Source organism: Peromyscus leucopus, chromosome 7, assembly GCF_004664715.2.
Source record: "Peromyscus leucopus breed LL Stock chromosome 7, UCI_PerLeu_2.1, whole genome shotgun sequence".
Taxonomy (NCBI): domain Eukaryota; kingdom Metazoa; phylum Chordata; class Mammalia; order Rodentia; family Cricetidae; genus Peromyscus; species Peromyscus leucopus.
Window position 1 is genome coordinate 113703386 of NC_051069.1, and position 20644 is coordinate 113724029.

Consider the following 20644-nt stretch of genomic DNA (forward strand, 5'->3'; position numbering starts at 1 on the left):
CGCGCCGCGGGGCACTGTGGGGCGGTCGTCGTCCGCGCCGCGGGCCCGCGCCTGAGAACTCGGTGGCGCACGGTCGGTTACCCGGCCACTGTCACCGGGCCCTGTGGCGCCGGTTTCGGCTAAGCGAGGGCCTAGGCACCGGGACGTGCCTGACACCGCAGGTGCCACACGCAATGCTCTCTGCCCCCGCCTGGGCTCCTCCCCAGGCTGTCACATAACTCCTGAGCTTAGTGGTTCTCAGCTCTGTAAGTATTCACTCGCTTTTATACGCTTTCTGGGCAGAAGTGTTCGAGAGATTTCCGAATACGCGTAGGTGCTGAGTACAAATACATCGACATGTCTGGAGAGCTGCATTTTCAGTAGTACTTAGGTAGTTTTCATGCACTGCCGAGGTTGAGACTTAGTCTCAAAGAGCACACCCCAAGCGAGAAACTGTTTCCCCAAGACATCCAAGGTGTCTAAGACCGAATAGTTACAAACTAATCAATATGTCACAAAATCAGTGTGTGACAGATTGTAGCCAAAAATCTTCAAAATGAAGTAGGATACAATAAAATACACCGTATCAGCATATCTCATACAGTAAAGAATCGGGAAGGTTCTGTTACTGTGTCTGCAAATACGATACATTTATCTAGACATATACTTAATCGGTTATGCTAATACAATAACTCCAGGACCAAAGGTGTTCCAAGGTCAGCCTGGACAACATAGTGAGTTTGAGGCCAGCTTAAATTGCAGAGTAAGAGCATGTTTTTAAAAAGGGAGGGACATTCCCAAAAGGAATGTTTAAAACACATTGGAGGAATTGAGATGGCCTCGTGAGTAGGAGTGCTTGCTGTGCAGGCTTGAGGACCTGAGTTCATGAGCACCCGCATAGAAAGTGGGGCATGGCTGTTCATGCCTGTAATCCGAGGTGGTGGTGACAGGAGGATCCCCAGAACTAGCTTAGCCTAGCCAGTGAGCTTCCAGTTAAGTGAGAGACCTTGCGTCAAAGGCAGTAATGTAGAGAGCAGTGGAGAGTGAAGCCTGACATTCTACTCTGGCCTCTTGTGTTCTGCACCACATGCGTACAAACCCTGCCCCAAACAGAAACAATGCCTTGAACACTTAATGTGCTTTCCCAGCCAGATCCCTGCAGTCCGTTCTCCTATTCCCCTAATCTGTCTTTTTTTTTTTTTTTTTTTTTTTTTTTTTTTTTTTTTTTTTTTTTGGGACTGGGTTTCTCTGTGTAGCTTTGCATGTTTCCTGGAACTCACTTGGTAGACCAGGCTGGCCTCGAACTCACAGAGATCCGCCTGCCTCTGCCTCCCGAGTGCTGGGATTAAAGGCGTGCACCACCGCCGCCCAGCTTCTAATCTGTTTTAAACACATGTCATGAACTGTCCTCCAAACGTAAGCCTTACCTAGCTTCATCCTCTTCCAAACCCCTTAAGGAACCCCCATGGCCTATAGGAATACATTTAGGGCTTTCTGTGATCCCTCAGGATCTAGTGTCCATGAGCTTTACTTCCTTACCTCTAGTTCTGCAATTTCTCTAGGCACTGGTGGCTCACACATTTAATCCCAGCACTCAGGAGGCAGAGGCAGGCAGACGTCTGAGTTCCAGGCCAGCCTGGTCTACAGAGTGAGTTCCAGGACAGCCAGGGATACACAGAGAAACCCTGTCTTGAAAACATAGGAAGCAGGGGGTGGGGTGGGGGGTGGTATTTTTACAGGTACTTCTTTTGCATTATTTATTTATTTGGAGACAGGGTCTCTCTACATAGCCCTGGCTGTCCTATAACTCACTCTGTAGACCAAATTGGCCTCTAACTCACAGAGATCCACCCATCTCTGTGTCCTGAGTGCTGAGATTAAAGGCATGTGCCATCATGTCCTGCACCTTCTACATTTGAAAATCTTGGCTTACTTTCTTTTTTCTTTAGATTTATTTTATATGTATGAATGTTTTGCTTGTATGCTTGTATGTATGTGTCCACAGAGGTTTGAAGAAGATAGAAGGGTTGGATTTCCTAGAACTGGAGTTAAAGATGGTTGTGTGCCGCTGTGAGCCACCATGTGGCTCAGCAAGAACAAATGCTCTAAACCACTGAGCCATCTCCCTAGCACCTTGGCCTACTTTCATCTTTTGTTTTTCTTGAGCAATCTTCCAAAGCCAGTTTGAGCATCACTCAAATGCTTAGGTAAAAGGTCTTACTTTTGGAGTTTTCACAGCACACATTTCCAGCTGGGTACAGTGCCTGTCATTTGTACTCCAGTGACTTTGGAAGCTGAGACAGGAATATTGTGAGTTGGGGGCCGACCTGGGCAGTGTATAAGAATCTATCATTTAAAAAAAATGTAAACAAATGTAATGGGGGTTGGTGCCTTGTGCCTGATATCCCAGCACTTGGGAGGCTGAGACAAAAGGATTGCTGTTAGTTCCAGGCCAGACTGGGCTACAAAGTGAAACCGTTTTTTACAAAAAAACAAAAAGAACCAGGCATGATGGCACACACCTAGCACTTAGGAGGCAGAAGCAGATCTCTGTGAGTTTGAGGCCATCCTGGTCTATATAGCACCAACCAGGGCTACATAGTGAGATGTTGTCTCCCAAAAAGCAGGCAAGGAAACAACAATAAAACAACCCCTCCCCCCAACGTTGGTCACCTTGCAGAGAATAAGAGACTTTGGAACACTCAGCCCTAAATAGGACATCTGTATACTGTCTCCTCAAAGCTCAGAGATCTATGTGGATGAGGGGCAGAAAGATTGTCAGAACCTGAAGTGATGTATAACCTCAAGGGAAGAGCTTTTTCCAGACACAACGGGGCAGATGCATGTGTGAGCTCACAGACTGTGACAGCATGCATAAGACTCACAAGGAGGCAGAGGCAGGCAGATCTCCAAGTTCCAGGCCAACCAGGGCTACACAGAGAAGCCCTGTTTCGAAAGAGGAAAAAAAAGACTTGCACAAGCTCAAGTCAGACAAGTCCAGCACTGAGAGGGGAAGTGGACACCCTAGCCAAGAAGCTCTTTGCAAGAGATAGCTGTTGAGAGAGGGAAGACCAGTTCCCTTCAATGGAGTGACGCTGGGTATGTCAGCCACATTCCAGTCAGTCAACACAATTTGGACTTCGTGTGTGTGTGTGTGTGTGTGTGTGTGTGTGTGTGTGTGTGTGTGTGTGTTTACAGTCAAAAAAGGGGACAAATACTATAGAATTGTATTACATGAAATATATAAAATATACAAATTTATGGAGACAGAAAGATTAGACATTATCCCAAGATGGAGAAGAAAGGAATATAGAGCAATGATTTCCTAAGTACAGAATCCCTGTCTTGTGTGATGGAAAAGTCCCACAGATGGACAATAGTATCAGGACATGATATCATGAATGTAATAAATCAGTAAAATTAATATAATTAATGAATATCAAATATAGTTATTGAATGAATACTGTGAATGTAATCAATGAATACCACAAATGTAATTAATATCATGAGTGTAATTAATGAATATCATGAGTGTAATAAAAAAAGTAAATAAAATATTTTTTTAAAAAAAGAAAAAGAGGGCTGAAGAGATGGCTCAGTGATTAAGAATACTGGTTGCTCTTCCAGAGGTTCTGAGTTCAATTCCCAGCAGCCACGTGGGATCTAATGACCTCTTCTGTCATGCTGTACAGGAAGACAGATCACAGATATACATAAATAAATAATTTTTTTTCTTTTTTCTTTTTTTTTAATTAACATTTTTTTTTAAAACTATAACTTCTCTGCTTTTGGGGGAGGAAAGGGTTTATTTAGCTTACACTTGAGCATTGCTGTTCATATTGAAGGAAGTCAGGACAGGAACTCAAACAGGGCAGGGACCTGGAGACAGGAGCTGATGCAGAGGCCATGGAGGAGTGCTGCTTATTGGCTTGCTCCCCATGGTTTGCTCAGACTGCTTCCTTAAAGAGCCCAGGACCACCAGCCCAGGGATGACCCTGCCCACCATGGGCTGGGCCCTCCCCCATTGAATTGGGAAAATGCCTTACAGCTGGATCTCCTGGAGGCATTTCCTCAAATGAGGCTCCTTCCTCTCTGATGACCCCTGCTTGTGTCAAGTTGACACACTACACCTGCCAGTACAGCTGACCCCTTGTCAACTTGATACACAAACCATCACTATTAAGTCACATCTCTTCCCTTCTTACTCATTTCCAAGATCTCACATTAAAATCATAAATAATTTTAAAAGTCCCACAGTCTACAAATTCAAACACATTAAAACTTCAGTCTCTTTAAAACATCCAATCTCTTTTTAAAGTTCAAGTCTTTCATCTGTGGGCTTCTTTAAAAATCAAACTTAAATATCTTCTTCAAGTGGGAAGAACCAGGGCACCTTATCTGAACCAAGCAAAACAAAGCTCCAACAGTATAAATAACTCAATGTCCAATCATCTGGGATTTACTCACAATCTTCTGGATTCCTTCAAAGGGCTTGTATCACTTCTCTGGCTCTGCCCTCTCCAGCACACACAGCTGTCTTCTAGGCAAACACCTGAAGTTCAAGGTCATTCTTGGCTGCATAGCAAATTTGAGGCCAGCTTGGGCTATATGAGACTCTATTTCAAACAAAACCCAATAACAACAAAACATCTGTGGGAAGGGGAGAGTTACTACTTTATTAGATTTAACACCTATATAAAGAAATCAGAAGGCATACAAAGAGAAAAATATGGCCCATTCAAAAGGGGGAAAAGTATATTCTGAAAAAAAAGTCCCATGGCAGCTCTACATAACAAAAATTCAAGCAAAAACTGACATTGTGGTGCAGAGCTGTGACCTCAGCACTGAGGAGGGATTGGGAGCAGGAGAAGCAGAAATGCAACATCATTCTTTGCTGTATAAGAAGTTAGTCGGGCCATATGAGACCATGTCTCAAACAATAACAAGCTCAAAGATAGAGTTTTGGTGGCTGGAAAGATGGTTTAGTAGTTAAGGGTACTTGTTAATCTTGTAGAGGACCCAGGTTTGTTTCTCAGCACCTACACAGAGGCTCACAGACATACTTATCTTCAGTTCCAGGGGATCCCAGTGCTTTCTTCTGGCTTCCATGGTCACCAGGCATGTACATACATACATGCAGGCAAACATTTTTTTGAAAGATACATGATGTGGTAGTTTGATTGGGGGGTGATTGGAGTAATTGGGCCCCACAAGCTCACAGGGAATGGCACTATTAGGAGGTGTGGCTTTGTTGGAGTAGATACAGCCTTGTGGGAGGAAGTATGTCACTGTGGGGGTGGGCTTTGAGGTCTCATATATGCCCAAGCCATGCCCAGTGTCACAGTCCATTTTCTGTTGCCTTCTGATCAAGATGTAGCCAGTACCATGTGCCTGCATGCCACCATGCTCCCTGCTGTGATGATAATGGACTGAACCTCTGAAACTGTAAGTGAACCACTCCAATTAAATGTTTTCCTTTATAGGAGTTGCCATGGTTATGGTGTCTCTTTACAGCAATAGAAACCCTAAGACACATGAAAAACAGTTTCTTATGTGTATGATATGTTTGTGTATCACATGTGTGCCTGGTGCCTGAGGAAACCAGAAAAGGATGTTGGATTTCCTGGAACTGGAGTTATAGATGGTTGTGAGCTACTCTGGGTACTGGGAGTATAACCCATGTCCTCTGCTGGAGCAGCCAGTGTTCTTAACTACTGAGCCATCTCCTAGCTGCTAAAAAGATACATTTTTAAAATTACATTTATTTGTGGATGGGTGTATGGGTAGGTATGTGAGACAGTTCTCTCCTCCCATCATGTGGGTCTCGGGGATTCAGTTTGGGTCATCAGGCTTGAATTTGGTTGGTAGCAGGTTCCTTTACCTATTGAGCTAGCTCATTAGCTCTCTCAAAGATAAATTCTTGAAGATGTTCAAAGAATTGATAATGTGGAAAATTTTAAGAAAAGTATGTGTGCATAAGATACCAAGGCAACTAAAGAGATTCAGATGCTCAAAAGAAGCCAGGGGTGGTGGGGCATGCTTGTCCTGGTTAGCTTTGACTATCAATTTGACACCAACTAGAATCACTTGAGAAGAACTTCAGTTGAGAAGTTATCTAGATCAGTTTGGCCTGTGGCTATGTCTGTGGATATCGTCTCGATAATTGCTATAGGAAGGCCCAGCTCACTATGGGCAACTCCATTCTCTAGTCAGGTGATCCTTAAGTCTCTAAGAAAGCTTAAGCTGGCAGCCAACCAGCAACCATGGTCCCTGCTTTATTTATCTCTTTGGGAAGTGAGTCCCATGGCTGGAGGTAATGCTGTGTGGGATAGCAGCAGGCCTGTGTCCCATGCTGTCTTGACTTCCTTCAGTGATAAACTGTGACCTGGAGTTTTAAGTCAGTGAACCTTTCCTAAATCGCTTTTGGTCAGAGGGTTTCATCACTGAAATGAAATGACAACAATGCTTGGAAGCCTAGCACTTGAAGTGGAGCCATAGGGATCTTAAACTGGAGTTCAGCCTAGACTGTTAGGAGACCTGGCTTTTTTGCTTTTGTTTTTGTTTTTTGAGACAAGATTTCTCTCTGCGTAGTCCTGGGTGTTCTGGAAATCACTCTGTAGACCAGGCTGGCCTTGAACTCAGAGATCTGCCTACCTCTGTCTCCCGAGTGCTGTAATTAAAGGTGTGCGCCACCGCCGCCTAGCCGGGTTTTTTTGTTTGTTTGTTTGTTTGTTTTTTTTTCTTTTCCCGAGACAGGGTTTCTCTGTGTAGCTTGGTGCCTTTCCTGGATCTTGCTCCGTAGACCAGGCTGGCTTCGAACTCACAGAGATCCGCCTGCCTCTGCCTCCCGAGTGCTGGGATTAAAGTCTTGTGCCACCACCGCCCGGCCGTTTTTGTTTTTTAGTGTAGCTTTCACTTAATTCACAGTTCTAACAATTAGACACTTAAGGTTGGATGGCTGTAACTGCTCAATTTCTGCCTCCTGGTGCTCCATGGTGAAAATCTTGGTAGTGTAAAAAGACAAAGGTGCTGAATTCCTATGACTGCTAACTCATGCCCTCAAGAAAAGCATTCTGGAGCCTAGAGAGATGGCTGTACTCTAAGTCACCTATATTGTGAAAAACAGTGGCACAGCCTGTGGGTTGCCCTGAGAGCATTTTATAAGCAGCCTCTGACTGGATTTTGAAGTTGGAGGATCTTGCTCTGGATGCACAAGTAAATACCACCATCTCCAACAATAGGGTGGGTATCATCCACGGAGCACAGACTGATTAATGACTTACTCCTGGAAGAAGAGAGGGAGCTATCCTGTAAATTTATTGGGGCAAATGGAGACTTTGGGGGTATGTGGGCAGATTAAAATCTTATCAAACAAATCAGGCCCAAGAACTTATGCTAGCTGCTAGCCTGGAGAAGGGATATAATTCCCTCAACCTGGACCTCAGAAAGTGGTAGATACCTAGTGGTAATGGCCCCATCTACCCTGTTATCTGATCCTTGGGATATGACAGATAGAGAACTGTAGACTACCCCTGGATCCTCAGTTAGTCTTGGTCCACTGCTGTTGACATGCTCTACCTGCTTGCTTCCTGTATACCTGAACTTGGCATTTCTTGTTCTTAGACCTGGTTCTGCCTTTGACCTTGGAGCTGGAACGCTGCAGCTTTACTTTCAACCCTGTCAACAGCTTCTTCCATTGTCTTAGTCACTGTCCTACTGCTGTGAAGAGACACCATGACCAAAGCAACTCTTATAAGAGAAAGCATTTCATTGGGACTTGCTTACAGTTTCAGACGTTTAGTCCATTGTCATCATAGTGGGGGCATGGCAGCAGGAAGGCAGACATGGTGCTGGGGAAGTAGCTGAGAGTTCTGCATCTTGAGCTGCAGGCAGCGGGAAGAGAGAGACACTGACTGGGCTGGCTTGGGCTTTTGAAACCCCATAACCCATCCCTAGTGACACACTTTCTCCAACCAGGTGCCACCTCCTAATCCTTCTCAAGTAGTGCCCCTCCCTGATGACTAAACATTCAAACATAGGAGCCCTATGAGGGCCATTCTCAGTCAGACCAGCACACCAGTGGTTGGTTTGGGTTCATTATGTTAGCAATATAGATTCTACTTGCATTTCTCTTAGCCTACTTGAACTCTAATATAGCCTCCTTAACTTGTATTCTTTCTGTAAACCATGTATGTGCATGTATATGGATATATTTCCCATGTGCTATGTGATATGAGAGTTAGTAATTAAGATTAGAATAAAGGGGCTGAGGAGATGATTCAGTGGTTAAGTGCCTGATATTCAAGTGGAAAGACAGGAGTTCAGATCTCCAGAACCAAGGTAAATGCCAAGTGGGTGGTGCAGCTGTAATTTCAGCCTCAGAAGGCAGGGACAGATTGTGCACAGACAAGCTGACTAGGGAGACTAGCCATATTGGCCTGAGTTCGGGGTCTGATTGATAGACTCTGCCTCCTTGAATAAAAATAATCGATGGTAACTGGGCGGTGATGGCACATGTTTGTTATCCCAGAACTAGGGAGGGCAGAGGCAGATGGATCTCTATGAGTTCAAGGCCAGCCTGGTCTACAAAGCAAGTTCCAGAACAGCCAGAACTGTTACACAGAGAAACCGTGTCTTGAAAAACAAAAACAAACAAAAAAATGATGGTGATGATTTCCAACATCAATGTCAGGATTCCACACGCACAAATGTATGCCCACACATGCATGCACACAAGAAAAAAAAGATTGTAATCAAAGGCTCTGCATTTGCCTTGGCCAGATTACCAAGGTAATAGGATTATCTGGTTGCCACTGAAACCATTGAATCTTTTGAATTTACCCATACTTGATAAATTCTGACATTCTGACACTGTAGAAAGATACATGTTTAACTGCATTTCTAGCATAATATGCTTAGTACTCACTATATATAGGATGACTTTGAACTTTTTACTCTCCTGGCCCCTCCTCTGAGTGCTGGGATTACAGGGTTTTGCTACCACATCCAGTGTTTTCCCATTTGTGAGCTTTTCTTTTTCTTCTGTAAATGGTTTTTGTATGTGTGTCTAATTGCCTAGATAGAATTTTTAGTCCTATTCTATAGTACTAACTCACTATAGAAGTGATTAAAATAGGCTTCTCTCCCTCTCTCTCCTTCCCCCTTTATTCCTCCCTCTGCTTCCTCTCTTCCCTCTTTTCCTTTTCTCCTTTCTCCCCATCTTTCCCTTCCTTTTCTTTTCTTTTTGTGACAGGGTCTCACTAGGAAGCTCAGACTTACCTCAAACTCACTAAGTATTGCCCTGGCTGGTTGTGAACTCAGTCCTCTTGCTTCACCCCCCTGAGTGCTAGGATTACTGATGTGAACCACCATTTAGTTCTGGAGACCTAACCCAGGCAGGCAGGGTCAGTGGTCTGTCTTATGAGGATTGGTTGAAGAAAGAGGGTCACTACAGAGTGTAATTCAGGCTTTCTGCAGTAGGGAGGAACAGTTTCTGTGAACTGAAACCTGAACAGCTGTGCAAAGGCGTATTTATTGACTGATACACAAAAGTTGTTTTTTGGGTAAAACAAGATCTTCATACCCTAATCTATATGTTTTCTGAGTGAAAACATCACACCCTGCAACTTTAGTCCTTATTGTATACTGCTTGAAGTACCCAATAATGCAAGACATTGCAGGTGTGCCAGGACCATCTTATGACCAAAGTCATGCAAAGGCTGTAAAGCTCCTCCAGAAAAACAGCCCTATCGATAACAGAAAACAATTACTGTTTTCCACAATGATTTCTTCAAGGTCTAGATACTTAGAGAAAACAACTGTTTCATTCTAATGTTCACCCTAGATACAATGATTCTACTGTTTTTCCCTCTACAGAGGATCTACAAATTGAGTATATCCTCAGCCTAGTATACATCCCTTTAATATGCGGTTGGATTAGATTGGCCTGTTTTTTCTTTTCTTTTCTTTTTTTTAAAGAGTTTTCACTATGTAGCCCAGGCTGGCCTCAAATTTAGGATCCTTCTGCCTCCTTCTGAGTGCTAAGATTATAGGCAAGCCACTACTCCTGAAGAGAGGGTGGGGAGTGGGAGAGAGAAATTGAGATTGAACCCAGAGCCTCACATATGGTAGGAATTCCCAGCCTATATTTATTTATTTAAAAAACTATGTCTGTGTGGGTATGTGCGCAAGTGCAGGTGCCCATGGAGGTCAGAAGGTGGCACTGATCCTCCAGATATGTAGTTACAGGGGTTTGTGAGCCCCCAGTATAGGTGTGGGGGACCTCTGGAAAAATTGTGCTGTGCTCTTAACTGCTCAGCTCCAGCCCCTACCCAGGCCATTTTTAAAAACCACTTTTTCTTTTCTTTTTCCTTCCTTCCTTCCTTCCTTCCTTCCTTCCTTCCTTCCTTCCTTCCTTCCTTCCTTCCTTCCTTCCTTCCTTCCTTCTTTCTTTCTTTCTTTCTTTCTTTCTTTCTTTTTTGAGATAGGGTCTCACTATGTAGCTCTGGCTCATGTAACTCACAATATAGACCAGGCTGGCCTCAAACTAGCAGAGATCTATCTGCATCTGCCTCCCAAGTGCTGACCATATCAGGATTTCTGTAGATAAATTCTGAGGGATATCGGTCAGTAGGTTACTTTCTTTATCTAGTTTTATTTTATTTCAACTCCCCTCCCCTTTCTTTCCTGGACTTATTATAGTAATGCTGGCCTTATGCAGTGAATTAGGAACCTATTATTGTTTTAAAAATATAAGCGGCACTGGTTACTGTGCGGAAAGGTCATGAGGCAGGAGCCACGACTAAATCAGAGCTTTATTAGGAGGAAGGGACAAAAGAACCAGGCCTGGGGAAGCACGTGCAGGGAGAGAGATAGTGGGGGAGGAGAGAACAGAGAAGAGAGAGGAGGAGTCTGTGACTGGCTTTTTAAGGACTCCCGTGCACATGCGCAGGTGGGCTTACTGAGCTATGCCAGGCATGTGCTGATTGCGTGACCGTGCTGCGTGCATTTGCGCAATCACACAGCACACGGATGACGTAAGACCCCTTGCTTAGCTCCTGAACTGCTCATGTGTGGTCATGCAGCTGGAGTGGCAGCAGAATCCTAACACCTATCCTTTCTCTTGTGTTTTTTAAGCAGGATTGGTGGTAACTTTCTAAACACTTGGAAGAACTCACTAGTGAAGACATTTGGTCCTAGACTTTGGAAGTTTTTGTTTAGTGATTCAGTGTTTTTACTTCTTGCAGGATCATTTAGATTTCCAGGGTTTTTCTTTTATTTATACATGTGTCTGTGTGGGCATGTCCATGAAGGTCAGAAGACAGCTTATGGGGATTGGTTCTTTCTTCCACCACGTGAGTTCTGGGGATCAAACTTGGGTCCTCAGCCATGGGAACAGGTACCTTTACCTGTTGAGCCATCTTGCATGCCCAGATGTTCAGGTTTTTGACTTGGTTTATGTTATAGTTTGAATGTGACATGTCCCCCATGGCTTATGTGTTTGCACACTAGGGACACTGTTTGGAACTTGTAGAACCTTTAGGAGATGGGGCCTGGCCTAGCTAGAGCAAATGGGTTATGAAGTTCCAAGGGACCTTATGGGTTATAGCTTAGCTTAGCTTCTGGCCAGGCTCTGTGTCCTGATAGCCAATACAGTGTAAGCAGCTGTCTCATGCTCCTGGCACCATGCCATGCATGCCATGGTAGACTTACTTTCAAACTCTAAGTCAAAACAAATTCTTCCCCTCTTAAATTGCTGTAAGGTATTTTGTCACAGTGATAAGAAAAGTAACTAGTAACTTCAAAATAATTTATATTTCTGGGAATTTGCTCATTTCATCTGGATTATCTAATTTGTTGATGTTCAACTCTTCTTTTCATTCTTTTTTCCATAAGATTAATAGCAATGTCTCCATTATTATATCTGAATTTAGTTGTATATGCTTCCCCCCTCTCCCTGGCCCCCTGCTTTGTTAGTTTGGCAAATTAACGTTTTTTTCCCCCAAGAAACAAAACCTGTTGTTTAATTATGTGTATGTGTATGTGTGTGTGTGTGTGGGGGGGAATACGTGCACATACATTTGGGTGCCCAAAGAGGCCAGAGGCACTGGCTCTTCCAAGAGCTAGAGTTGTTTCAGGCTGCTGTGAGCTGCCTGACATCGGTTCTGGGAACTGGACTCAGGTCCTCTGGAAGAGCAGTGTATGCCCTTATCTGAGCCATATCTAGCCCCAGGAAACAACTTTGGGGGCTGGTAATACAGTTCAGTTGCTAGAATCTTCCTTAGCACACATAAATCTGTTGTGGTGGCACATTCTTGTAACCCCAGCACTGGGGAGGTGGAGGCAGGAGGATCAGAAGTTCAAAGTCATTCTTGACTTAGAGCAAGTTGGTAGGGCTAGATGATTAAAAAACAAAAACAAAAACATTTGAGTCTGATAGCCGGGTGGCAGTGGTGGCGTACACCTTTAATGCCAGTACTCGGGAGGCAGAGGCAGGTGGATCTCTTGAGTTCCAGGACAGCCAGGGCTACACAGAGAAACCCTGTTTTGAAAAACAAAAAACAAAACAAAACAAAAACAAAAACAAACAAAAAAAAAAGAAACAGAAAATTTGGTTTAAAGGGTTGGCTCTGTGGTTAAGAGCACTGTTGCTCTTACAGAGGACCCAGGTTCAAGTCCCAGCACTCATATGGCGGCTCACAATGGCTTGTAACTCCAGTTCCAAGGGATCCATGTGGTATACAGATATGCATGCAGGTAAAACACTCATACACATAAAATAATAAATCTTTTTAAAAAGTTTAATAAAACATTCATTGAGTTGTGCAGCAGCAGACTATTTGCTTAGCTTTCGAAAGGTCTTGGGTTCAATCTTACCACTATAAATTAAATAAATAAACTTTGTTGATTTTTAAAATACTAATTCAAGTTAACTGAAATTATTTCTCACTGTAAGTTTTTGTGTTTTTTTTTTAACATTTTATTTGTTTATTTGGGGTGGGGCAGAAACCCTGTGTGTCAGGGTCCATGTGGAAAAGTCAGAGGACATATTGGGTAGTATATTCTCTTATACCATCATATAGGTCTTAGGGATTGAACTCAGATTGACAGGCATAGCAGCAGGTGCCTTTACCCACTGATCCATCTCACCAGCTTCTTTTGAGACAGAGGCTTATGTAGCATGTAGTTCATGCTCGCAGCAGACTCCTTATGTGGCAGAAGCTGGCCTTGAATTCCCGATTTTCCTGCCTCCATCTCCCAACAAGTGCTGATTATAGTTGTGTGCCCAGTTCCATCTTACCATAAATTTTAAATCATTCTACAACGTGGAGAACTCTCATGTGTTTTACAAGTTTTCTGAGAATAAATATTGCTGTCAGTGTTTTATTTTTTATAAAGAGCAAGGTCCATAAATGTCCTTTTAGTCAAGCACAGTAGTACAACACATCTGTGATCCTTGTACTTGGGAGGTAGGGGTAGAAGATCAGGCGTTTGAGGCAAGTCTCATTCAGCTACATAGTGAGTTTTAGGCAAACCTATGCTACAAATGACCCTGTCTCAAAACATCAAAAACATTCTCTTTTTCTTTTTTTATTCCTCATGCATTCTTGGAGGTTGAGGCAGGAAGATAATGAGTTTGAAGAGGCCAGCCTGGGTTAAACAAGACCTTTCTTTAAAAAAAAGAAAGGAGGGGGCTGGAGAGATGGCTCAGAGGTTGAGCACTGGCTGCTCTTCCAGAGGACCAGAGTTGAATTCCTAGCAACCACATGGTGGCTCACAGCCATCTATAATGGGATCTGATGTTCTCTTTTGGCATACAAGTGTACATGTCGAGCACTATATGCATAAATAAGTCTTTAAAAATTATTAAAAAAAAAAAAGAAGGGCTAGGCAGTGTTGGCACATACCTTTAATTTTAGCACTCTGGGATTCAGAGGCAGAGAGGAAACACTAGAATGTTCTAGACTAGATTCCTAACTTTAAACCGGACTCTATGACTTCCCTTTAAAGAGGTAACTGGTATTAAATAAAACCATAAGAGAAAGATTCTGATCTTATAGGGTAGGTGTCCTTATAAGAAAAGAAGGTGCACTGGAAAGATAGGTTGGTGGTTAGAAGCTCTTGCTACTTGTGGTTTGAATGAAAGTAGCACCCTTAGGCTCATATGTTTTCATTTTTTTATTTAATTTTTTTTTTTTCATTTTACAAACCAACCCCTGTTCCCTCTCCCTCCCTGGCTCATATGTTTTAATGCTTGGTCTCCAGTTGGTAGAACTGGTTAGGAAGGATTAGGAGGTGTGGCCTTGTTAGAGGAGGTGTGTCACTAGGGGTGGGCTTGAAGGATTCAGCAGACCATTCCTAGTCTCTCTCTGCCTCATGATTGTACCTCAAGATGTGAGCTCTCGGCTACTGCTTTAGGGCCATGTCCTTTGCTATGATGGTCATGGACAATATAAGCCTCAAATAAACTCTCTCCTATAAGTTTCGTTGGTCACGGTGTTTTATCACAGCAGTAGAAAATTAAGGCAGAAGCTGGCACCAGGGTGGGATATTAATGGACAGGCCCAACTATGCTATTTTTGGAGGAATGTTGACATTCCTCCAAATGTGAGACTGGATAGGGAGAGTGATTGGAGCTGTAATGGGGCTTAACAGGCCTAGTAGGCGCTTAGAAGATGACACTTTTGAGAGCCATGTGGACTGTGGAGGCCCACTTACAACATTTCAGAGGGGAACAATATTAGCAACTGCTAGAGATCATTCTTGTGATATTTCAGCAAAGAATATGCTTTTTGCCTATGTCCTAAGAATCTGCCTTAGACTAAATTGAAATGTAATGAACTCAGGCCGGGCGGTGGTGGCGCACGCCTTTAATCCCAGCACTCGGGAGGCAGAGCCAAGTGGATCTCTGTGAGTTCGAGGCCAGCCTGGGCTACCAAGTGAGTTCCAGGAAAGGCGCAAAGCTACACAGAGAAACCCTGTCTCGAAAAATCAAAAAAAAAAAAAAAAAAAAAAAAAGAAATGTAATGAACTCATTTTTTTTCTTTTTGGTAGAGATTTCAAGATAGCCTAATATTGCCATTGTCATGTGGTTATTTGTCATGTGGTTATTCTTATTCTTATACAATGAAAAGGACATATAAAATGTACAGTATAAGTTAAAAAGAACACTTGGAAATTTAATGATAAAGGGAGTCGCGCCCTTAGGGCAGACCCTACCCAACTAAGCTTCTAACTTGTGAAAAAGAAAGTCCTGAGGAATTTTCACTCCTAAAAAGCAACAACAAATTGGAGCTTGACACTGCTCTTGTAGAGGACAAGGGTTTGTTTCCCAGCACTCCTATGGCACCTTACAACTGTATGACTCCAATTCCAGGGAATCTGATGCCTTCTTCTGGCTTCCACAGGTACTTCACACATGTGATACAATTCCGTACATATAGGCAAACACCATATCTAAAAAAATCAAATGATGTGAGAAGCTAAAAAACAAAACACAAAGGCAGGAAGATATCATAGAGAATGTCTGTTCTCATCCTCCCATGCATATGCAGAAGAGGCTCTACAGGGTACAAGAATCAACTATCCAATCAGAAAACAGCCACCGTAAACAGATCTTGGACCTCTAGCCATCCCAACATCAAGAAAATAAATTCCTGTTGTTTCTGGCCCCCAGTCTGGCACCCAGTTTTGGTAGTCTGAGCAGATAAACACAAAAAAATTAATCTTGAATACATTGTGCTAAGTGAAACTAGCTGGTCATGAAGTGCAGATATGATCCCATTAAATAGATCCATAGAGAAAGAACATTCAAATAGACACAACAGAATAGAGCTTATAAGGTAGGGAAAGTGGGAATGGAGAGTTACTGTCTAACGGATACATTTCTGTTCAGATGATGACAAAGTTCTAAAAATGAAAATGGTGATTGTTACTTAATGTTGTCAATTTACTTCATAGCACACCTGGGTTAGCATGGTAAGGAATGGGTAAAAGTCTTTTCTTTTTATTGATTTCTTTTCACTACAGATTATGTGTATCCATATTTAAGATGTTATACTTACTCTTCTGAGTAAGTATACTTACTTATTGTAAACTGACACAATTCACATATAAAGACTTCAAGTGAACTGAAATGTCAAAAAGAAACCATGGAAATATGAGACTGGGAATGGATAGCTAATATATTTGTAAATAATAGCACTTGTCAATTAAAATGAATACTACACTTTACCAAATACTAAGATACTTTTTCATTGTACTCTACATGAAGTGTATAAAATGGGATACTTTTTTCTCCTCAGTGAATAGCATATATGTCTCTGTTGTCTGGGCAATAGACGTAGCTCTGTCACCACTAAGAATGCAACACAGAGGGCTGGAGAGCTAGCTCAGCAGTTTAGAGCACTGGCTGCTTTTCCAGAGGACTTGGGTTGGGTTCCCAGCACCCATATGATTTCTCATATTTGTAACTCTAGTTCCAAGGGATCTAATGCTCTCTTTTGACCTTTGTGGACACTGCATACATATGGTAACACAGACATACATGCAGACAAAACACTCATCTGCATAAAAAAAATCTAGAAAAAAATGCAACAAAAGGGCTTGAAAGATGAGATGCCTCAGCAGTTGAGAACACATACTCTCCTCGCAGAGCACCCAACTTGTGTTTCCATGGCCAGCAGCTCTCAACCAATTGCCTGTGACTCCAGGTTGAGGGCCACAATACCTCCGACTTCCACAGCCACCTGCAATCACGTGTACATGCCCATACACAGATACACGTACACTTAATTCAAAATAATTTTAAAATCCTGAAGGAAAATCTTAAAACAAAAACTGGGAGTGGTGGTGCATCCCTTCAATCCTGGCACTAAAGAAGGTAGAACCAGGCACTTTAAACAAAGTTGAAAAACTAAGTTGAAAATATGAGGTGGTTTACTTATTTCTGTTATTTTGTTTTAGTTTTTGAGACAAGGGTCTCACTGTATAGCCCTGCCTAGTCTAGAGCTCGCTATGTAGATCAGACTGTGTGGGGGTCTGTGCGACCTTCATGGCCAGCAGTGACAAGTTGAGGGAGTCAAGAAGGTAGTTCGGTTCAGCATGACTCTGTAGCCTGTGTCGGTTCAAACTTCTAGGGTCTGACTTCAAGTGGTTCATTTCAGGCATATATAAGCACAGCACAACTTGGTGAAAACTGTCCTGGTGATTGATTAAGTGGAAGCTCTCTCTACCTTGGCTCCATCTCTTTCTCTTTAGACCCTGCCCAAGAAAGCCTACCAACTCTCTGAGGAAGTGGAAATTCTCTTTTGTTTTGTTTTGTATGTTTGTTTGTGTTTTATGTGGGGGATTGTTTTATTTTTATTTGTTGGTTTGTTTGCTCATTTATTTATTTATTTTTGAGAGATAGGGACTGTGTATACACCTTGGCCATTCTGGAACTCATATAGACAGGCTGGCCTTGAACACCTAGAGATCTACCTACTATGTCTGCTGCATGCTGGGATTAAAGGTGTGCAGTGCCAGGCCTGGTAGAAAAGCTTCTGCCTAGCACACCAGAAGCCTTTGGTGCTGTCCTCAGCACCATGGAATCAGAATCATCAATCCCCATGTCCTCAGCATCAAAATGTCCTGTAGCTGGGCTCCAGCCATTCTACTTCAGACAACAACTACATGCTCCTGCCAAATATCTGGGTAAACTATTAATTCCACAAAAATTCAGATCTACACAGTGTGACTGCATCTTAGAAGACAAAAGAAAAACAAAAGCTAAATCATTATTGAGAGCTACAGAGTTTTCAGTGGTTGTGAACACTGATTACTCTTCCAAAGGATTCTCATTCGATTCACGGAATTCACGTGGCTGCTCACGTGGCTGTGTGTAACTCCAGCTCCAGAGGCCTGAGATGAAAACACTCTACTCCTAAAACAAAATAAAAATTAAGATTTTTTTTAAAGTAAAAAAAAGAAAGAAAGAAAGAAAGCCTACCAAGCAGCAACTCCTCTGGAGGGCACTTAAGGCCCCCTCCCTTGGGAGCAGGCAGCCTCATGATTTCCCCTCCTCCCCTAAGACCACCTGGGAATGCTTTGCTCAGATTGAAACCTGGACTAATTTGACCTGATCTGATTTATTGCATCGGTGGAGAAACCAGTATCGGGGTAGGGAAACCTTTCGGTGATAATGAACTCAATCCTGTGTACACAACAAAGCATACTTAGATCTCCTTGAGGAACAAAGTAAGCTAAATGCATGACTGCATTGAAACTCTTTGTAAAGTTCATAAAGATAGGTTCTATAGATTGGCTAGGGGAGGGGTCCAGCGCTGGGAAAAGTCTCTGGCCACACATATAGCGAAGAGGTCACCAGGCTGGGAAGCGTGTTGCTTCAGCCTTCTGACCAGGCAAAAGGTATTGCATCCCTTCTCTTGAAGGAACAATCCTGATGTTTAACATTCCAGATTCCCCTAGTGCTCATCTGTGAGCATACAGACCTCCATGCCTCCTGTGAGGCTGTTCTTGAACTCACTTCTTCCTGTGCCTCCTGAGGGCTAGGATTTATGGTGTGCACCACCACACCCCACATTTTAAAAAATTTGTTTTAAAGAATTTCCTTTTGTAAATAAAAATGTAAAGTGTGTGTGTGTGTGGGCACTATTTGGGCTTAGAGTTGAGAGAGGAGAGAGAGGAGTGCTACTTTGGCTAAACCCAAGATTACATACATTGTAGTCCTAAGTAAACATAGTTGACTTCTTGTTTTGACCATCCTTACTTAAGAATCCCTAGGAGAAGGAGCATTATCAGCTTTCCTTTGTAGATCTTTAGATGTCTTCTGAACTCAGGCAGTAATTGTTAGCTTTGTTTTCCTGAAGAGGACAAGAAGGCCCAGAAGCTCTGCATGGCTTCTCCTAGGATGGAAAGAGACCCTGTACCAAGCGAATATTCATTTAGTTAACTCTCACAGAGAAGAAGGGAATGAGGACCCATGGCCCTGGAGAGGTTCTGTCTTACAACTATAGTTAATAGATTGTGGAGCCCGGTTTCCAGCCTAGATATTCTGGCAGCTGAACAAAGGTTGATCTCTTTAGTGTTTGATATTCTTAGTGGTGAAAAGAATATTAATGTTGGGCCCTGCACTACATGGTGGTGCACACTTTTAATCTCAGCAGTCAGGAGGCAGAAGCAGGCAGACGGAATTCTGTGAGTTGAAGGCCATCCTAGTCTACACATCAGGTTTTGGGCAGGTCAGTATTACACAGTGAAAACTTGTCTCAATAAAAATAAAAGAACACAAAGTTAGGAAGGTGGGAGGATCTGGGAGAGGAAAGAATATGACCAAAATATATTGTATGAAAAATTTTTTAATAAACCCTTAATGTGATAACACAAAAATGCCACCAGAAATGGTTTGCATTGCATAGTCCAAAGCTTTTTATTAGTTATTTTCTCTTAGAAGATACTAGTTTTTGAAACTAATTTGGAGGGCCTGGAACCAAAGCTCACAATTTTACGTGTCCAAGTATTCATAGCTTGTAGGTGAAGCTAGGAAATCCCACTGCACAAATTCTCAACTCGGTACTTGTAAGTAATACAATATTCACACGTTTCTAAAAAGGGGCTAACCAGTTCTGAAGCCAACCAGTACACCAAAACACCACTGGGAACTAGTAGCAGGAAAGACACTGTTTTCCTTAATAATAACAGTAATAACAATTTACACCCCAGAGCTAGAGAAAGTGCTTTTCTTACAGAAATTAAGGTCCGAATGCGGGGGTTGGGGTGACGTCCCCCAGTCTGGCAGCCAGTCACTGGCTCCGGGGCAGGTTTGGCTCTGCAGGTGAGTTCTAGCCTCCGGGCAGCGGGCCGGGCTAGAGGCTGCTGTCGCCAAGTCCTCGGGGCCCTGGGCGTCCTCTCCCTCGCCCCAGGCGCCGGCCTGCCCTCCACCCGGAGCTCGGCCCACGGCGCCCGACGCCCTAGCGGAGCAGGCGGGGGCGGCCTGCAGGCCCCTCCCCGGCGCCCAGCGGCAGCCGCGCAAGCAGCGGAGGAGGCGGGAGCGCCCAGGCCGCTGCGCTCATGGCGTCGCCCGGGTGAGTGAGGCGCTCCGGCTGCGCAGGGGGCGCCTCTTGGGCGAGGGGCGGGCCGAGCCGTGCGTGTCCGCGACCCGGCGCCCCCTCTGCCTCAGCCTCGGCCAGAACCCGGTGACCCTGTCCCGCCAGGTTCCTGTCCGCGACCCGCGGCCTCCCCCGCCGACCTTGGGCGGTCGTGGCCGGGCCAGGGTCTCCCCGCGGGGTCGCGGGCGGGACCAGCCAGGACAGCGGCTGGTCAGGGTCCGGGAGCCCGAGAGATGGAGCCTGGATCTGCGCCGCGGGGAGGCTGAGGGAGGGGACTCGGGGTCCTAGGTCTCGGCTGAGGCCGCAGAGAGGCTTAGCAGGCCTGACGTGTGTTTCTGGCGTTTGTACTTGCTTGCGTTGGAAGTTGATGCTCGGGTTCACTGTCGTTAGGACATACCTAGGATGTCTCACTATGTTAGGGTAAGGGGGACTCAGCCGGACCCTTGTCCGGAGTCGGAAAGCGGATCCCGGATCCAGGGCCCTGCCTATGTTTGAGTGGGGGTGGGGGACTCCGGTGGGATGGCTACACTTGTTCTGGTATCACCTCTTTTCTAGTG

At 43.9% G+C, this 20644-nt stretch overlaps 1 protein-coding gene across 3 annotated transcripts in view; it reads left to right on the forward strand.

Moving 5' to 3' along the window:
* Positions 1-11: 11 nt before the first annotated feature.
* Positions 12-20644, forward strand: part of LOC114693986 (up-regulator of cell proliferation) — a 47452-nt gene continuing 26819 nt past the window's right edge. Inside the window, exon 1 of one of the 3 annotated variants that reach the window (XM_028870595.2) lies at positions 12-245. Coding sequence is in view for 1 of the 3 variants with exons in the window: in XM_028870594.2 (XP_028726427.1) it covers positions 20050-20063 (14 nt within the window). In the remaining 2 variants the exon portion in view is untranslated. Of the gene's footprint in view, positions 246-19977; positions 20064-20644 lie in introns of those variants that run through there. The other 2 variants (XM_028870596.2, XM_028870594.2) reach the window with 2 other exon arrangements.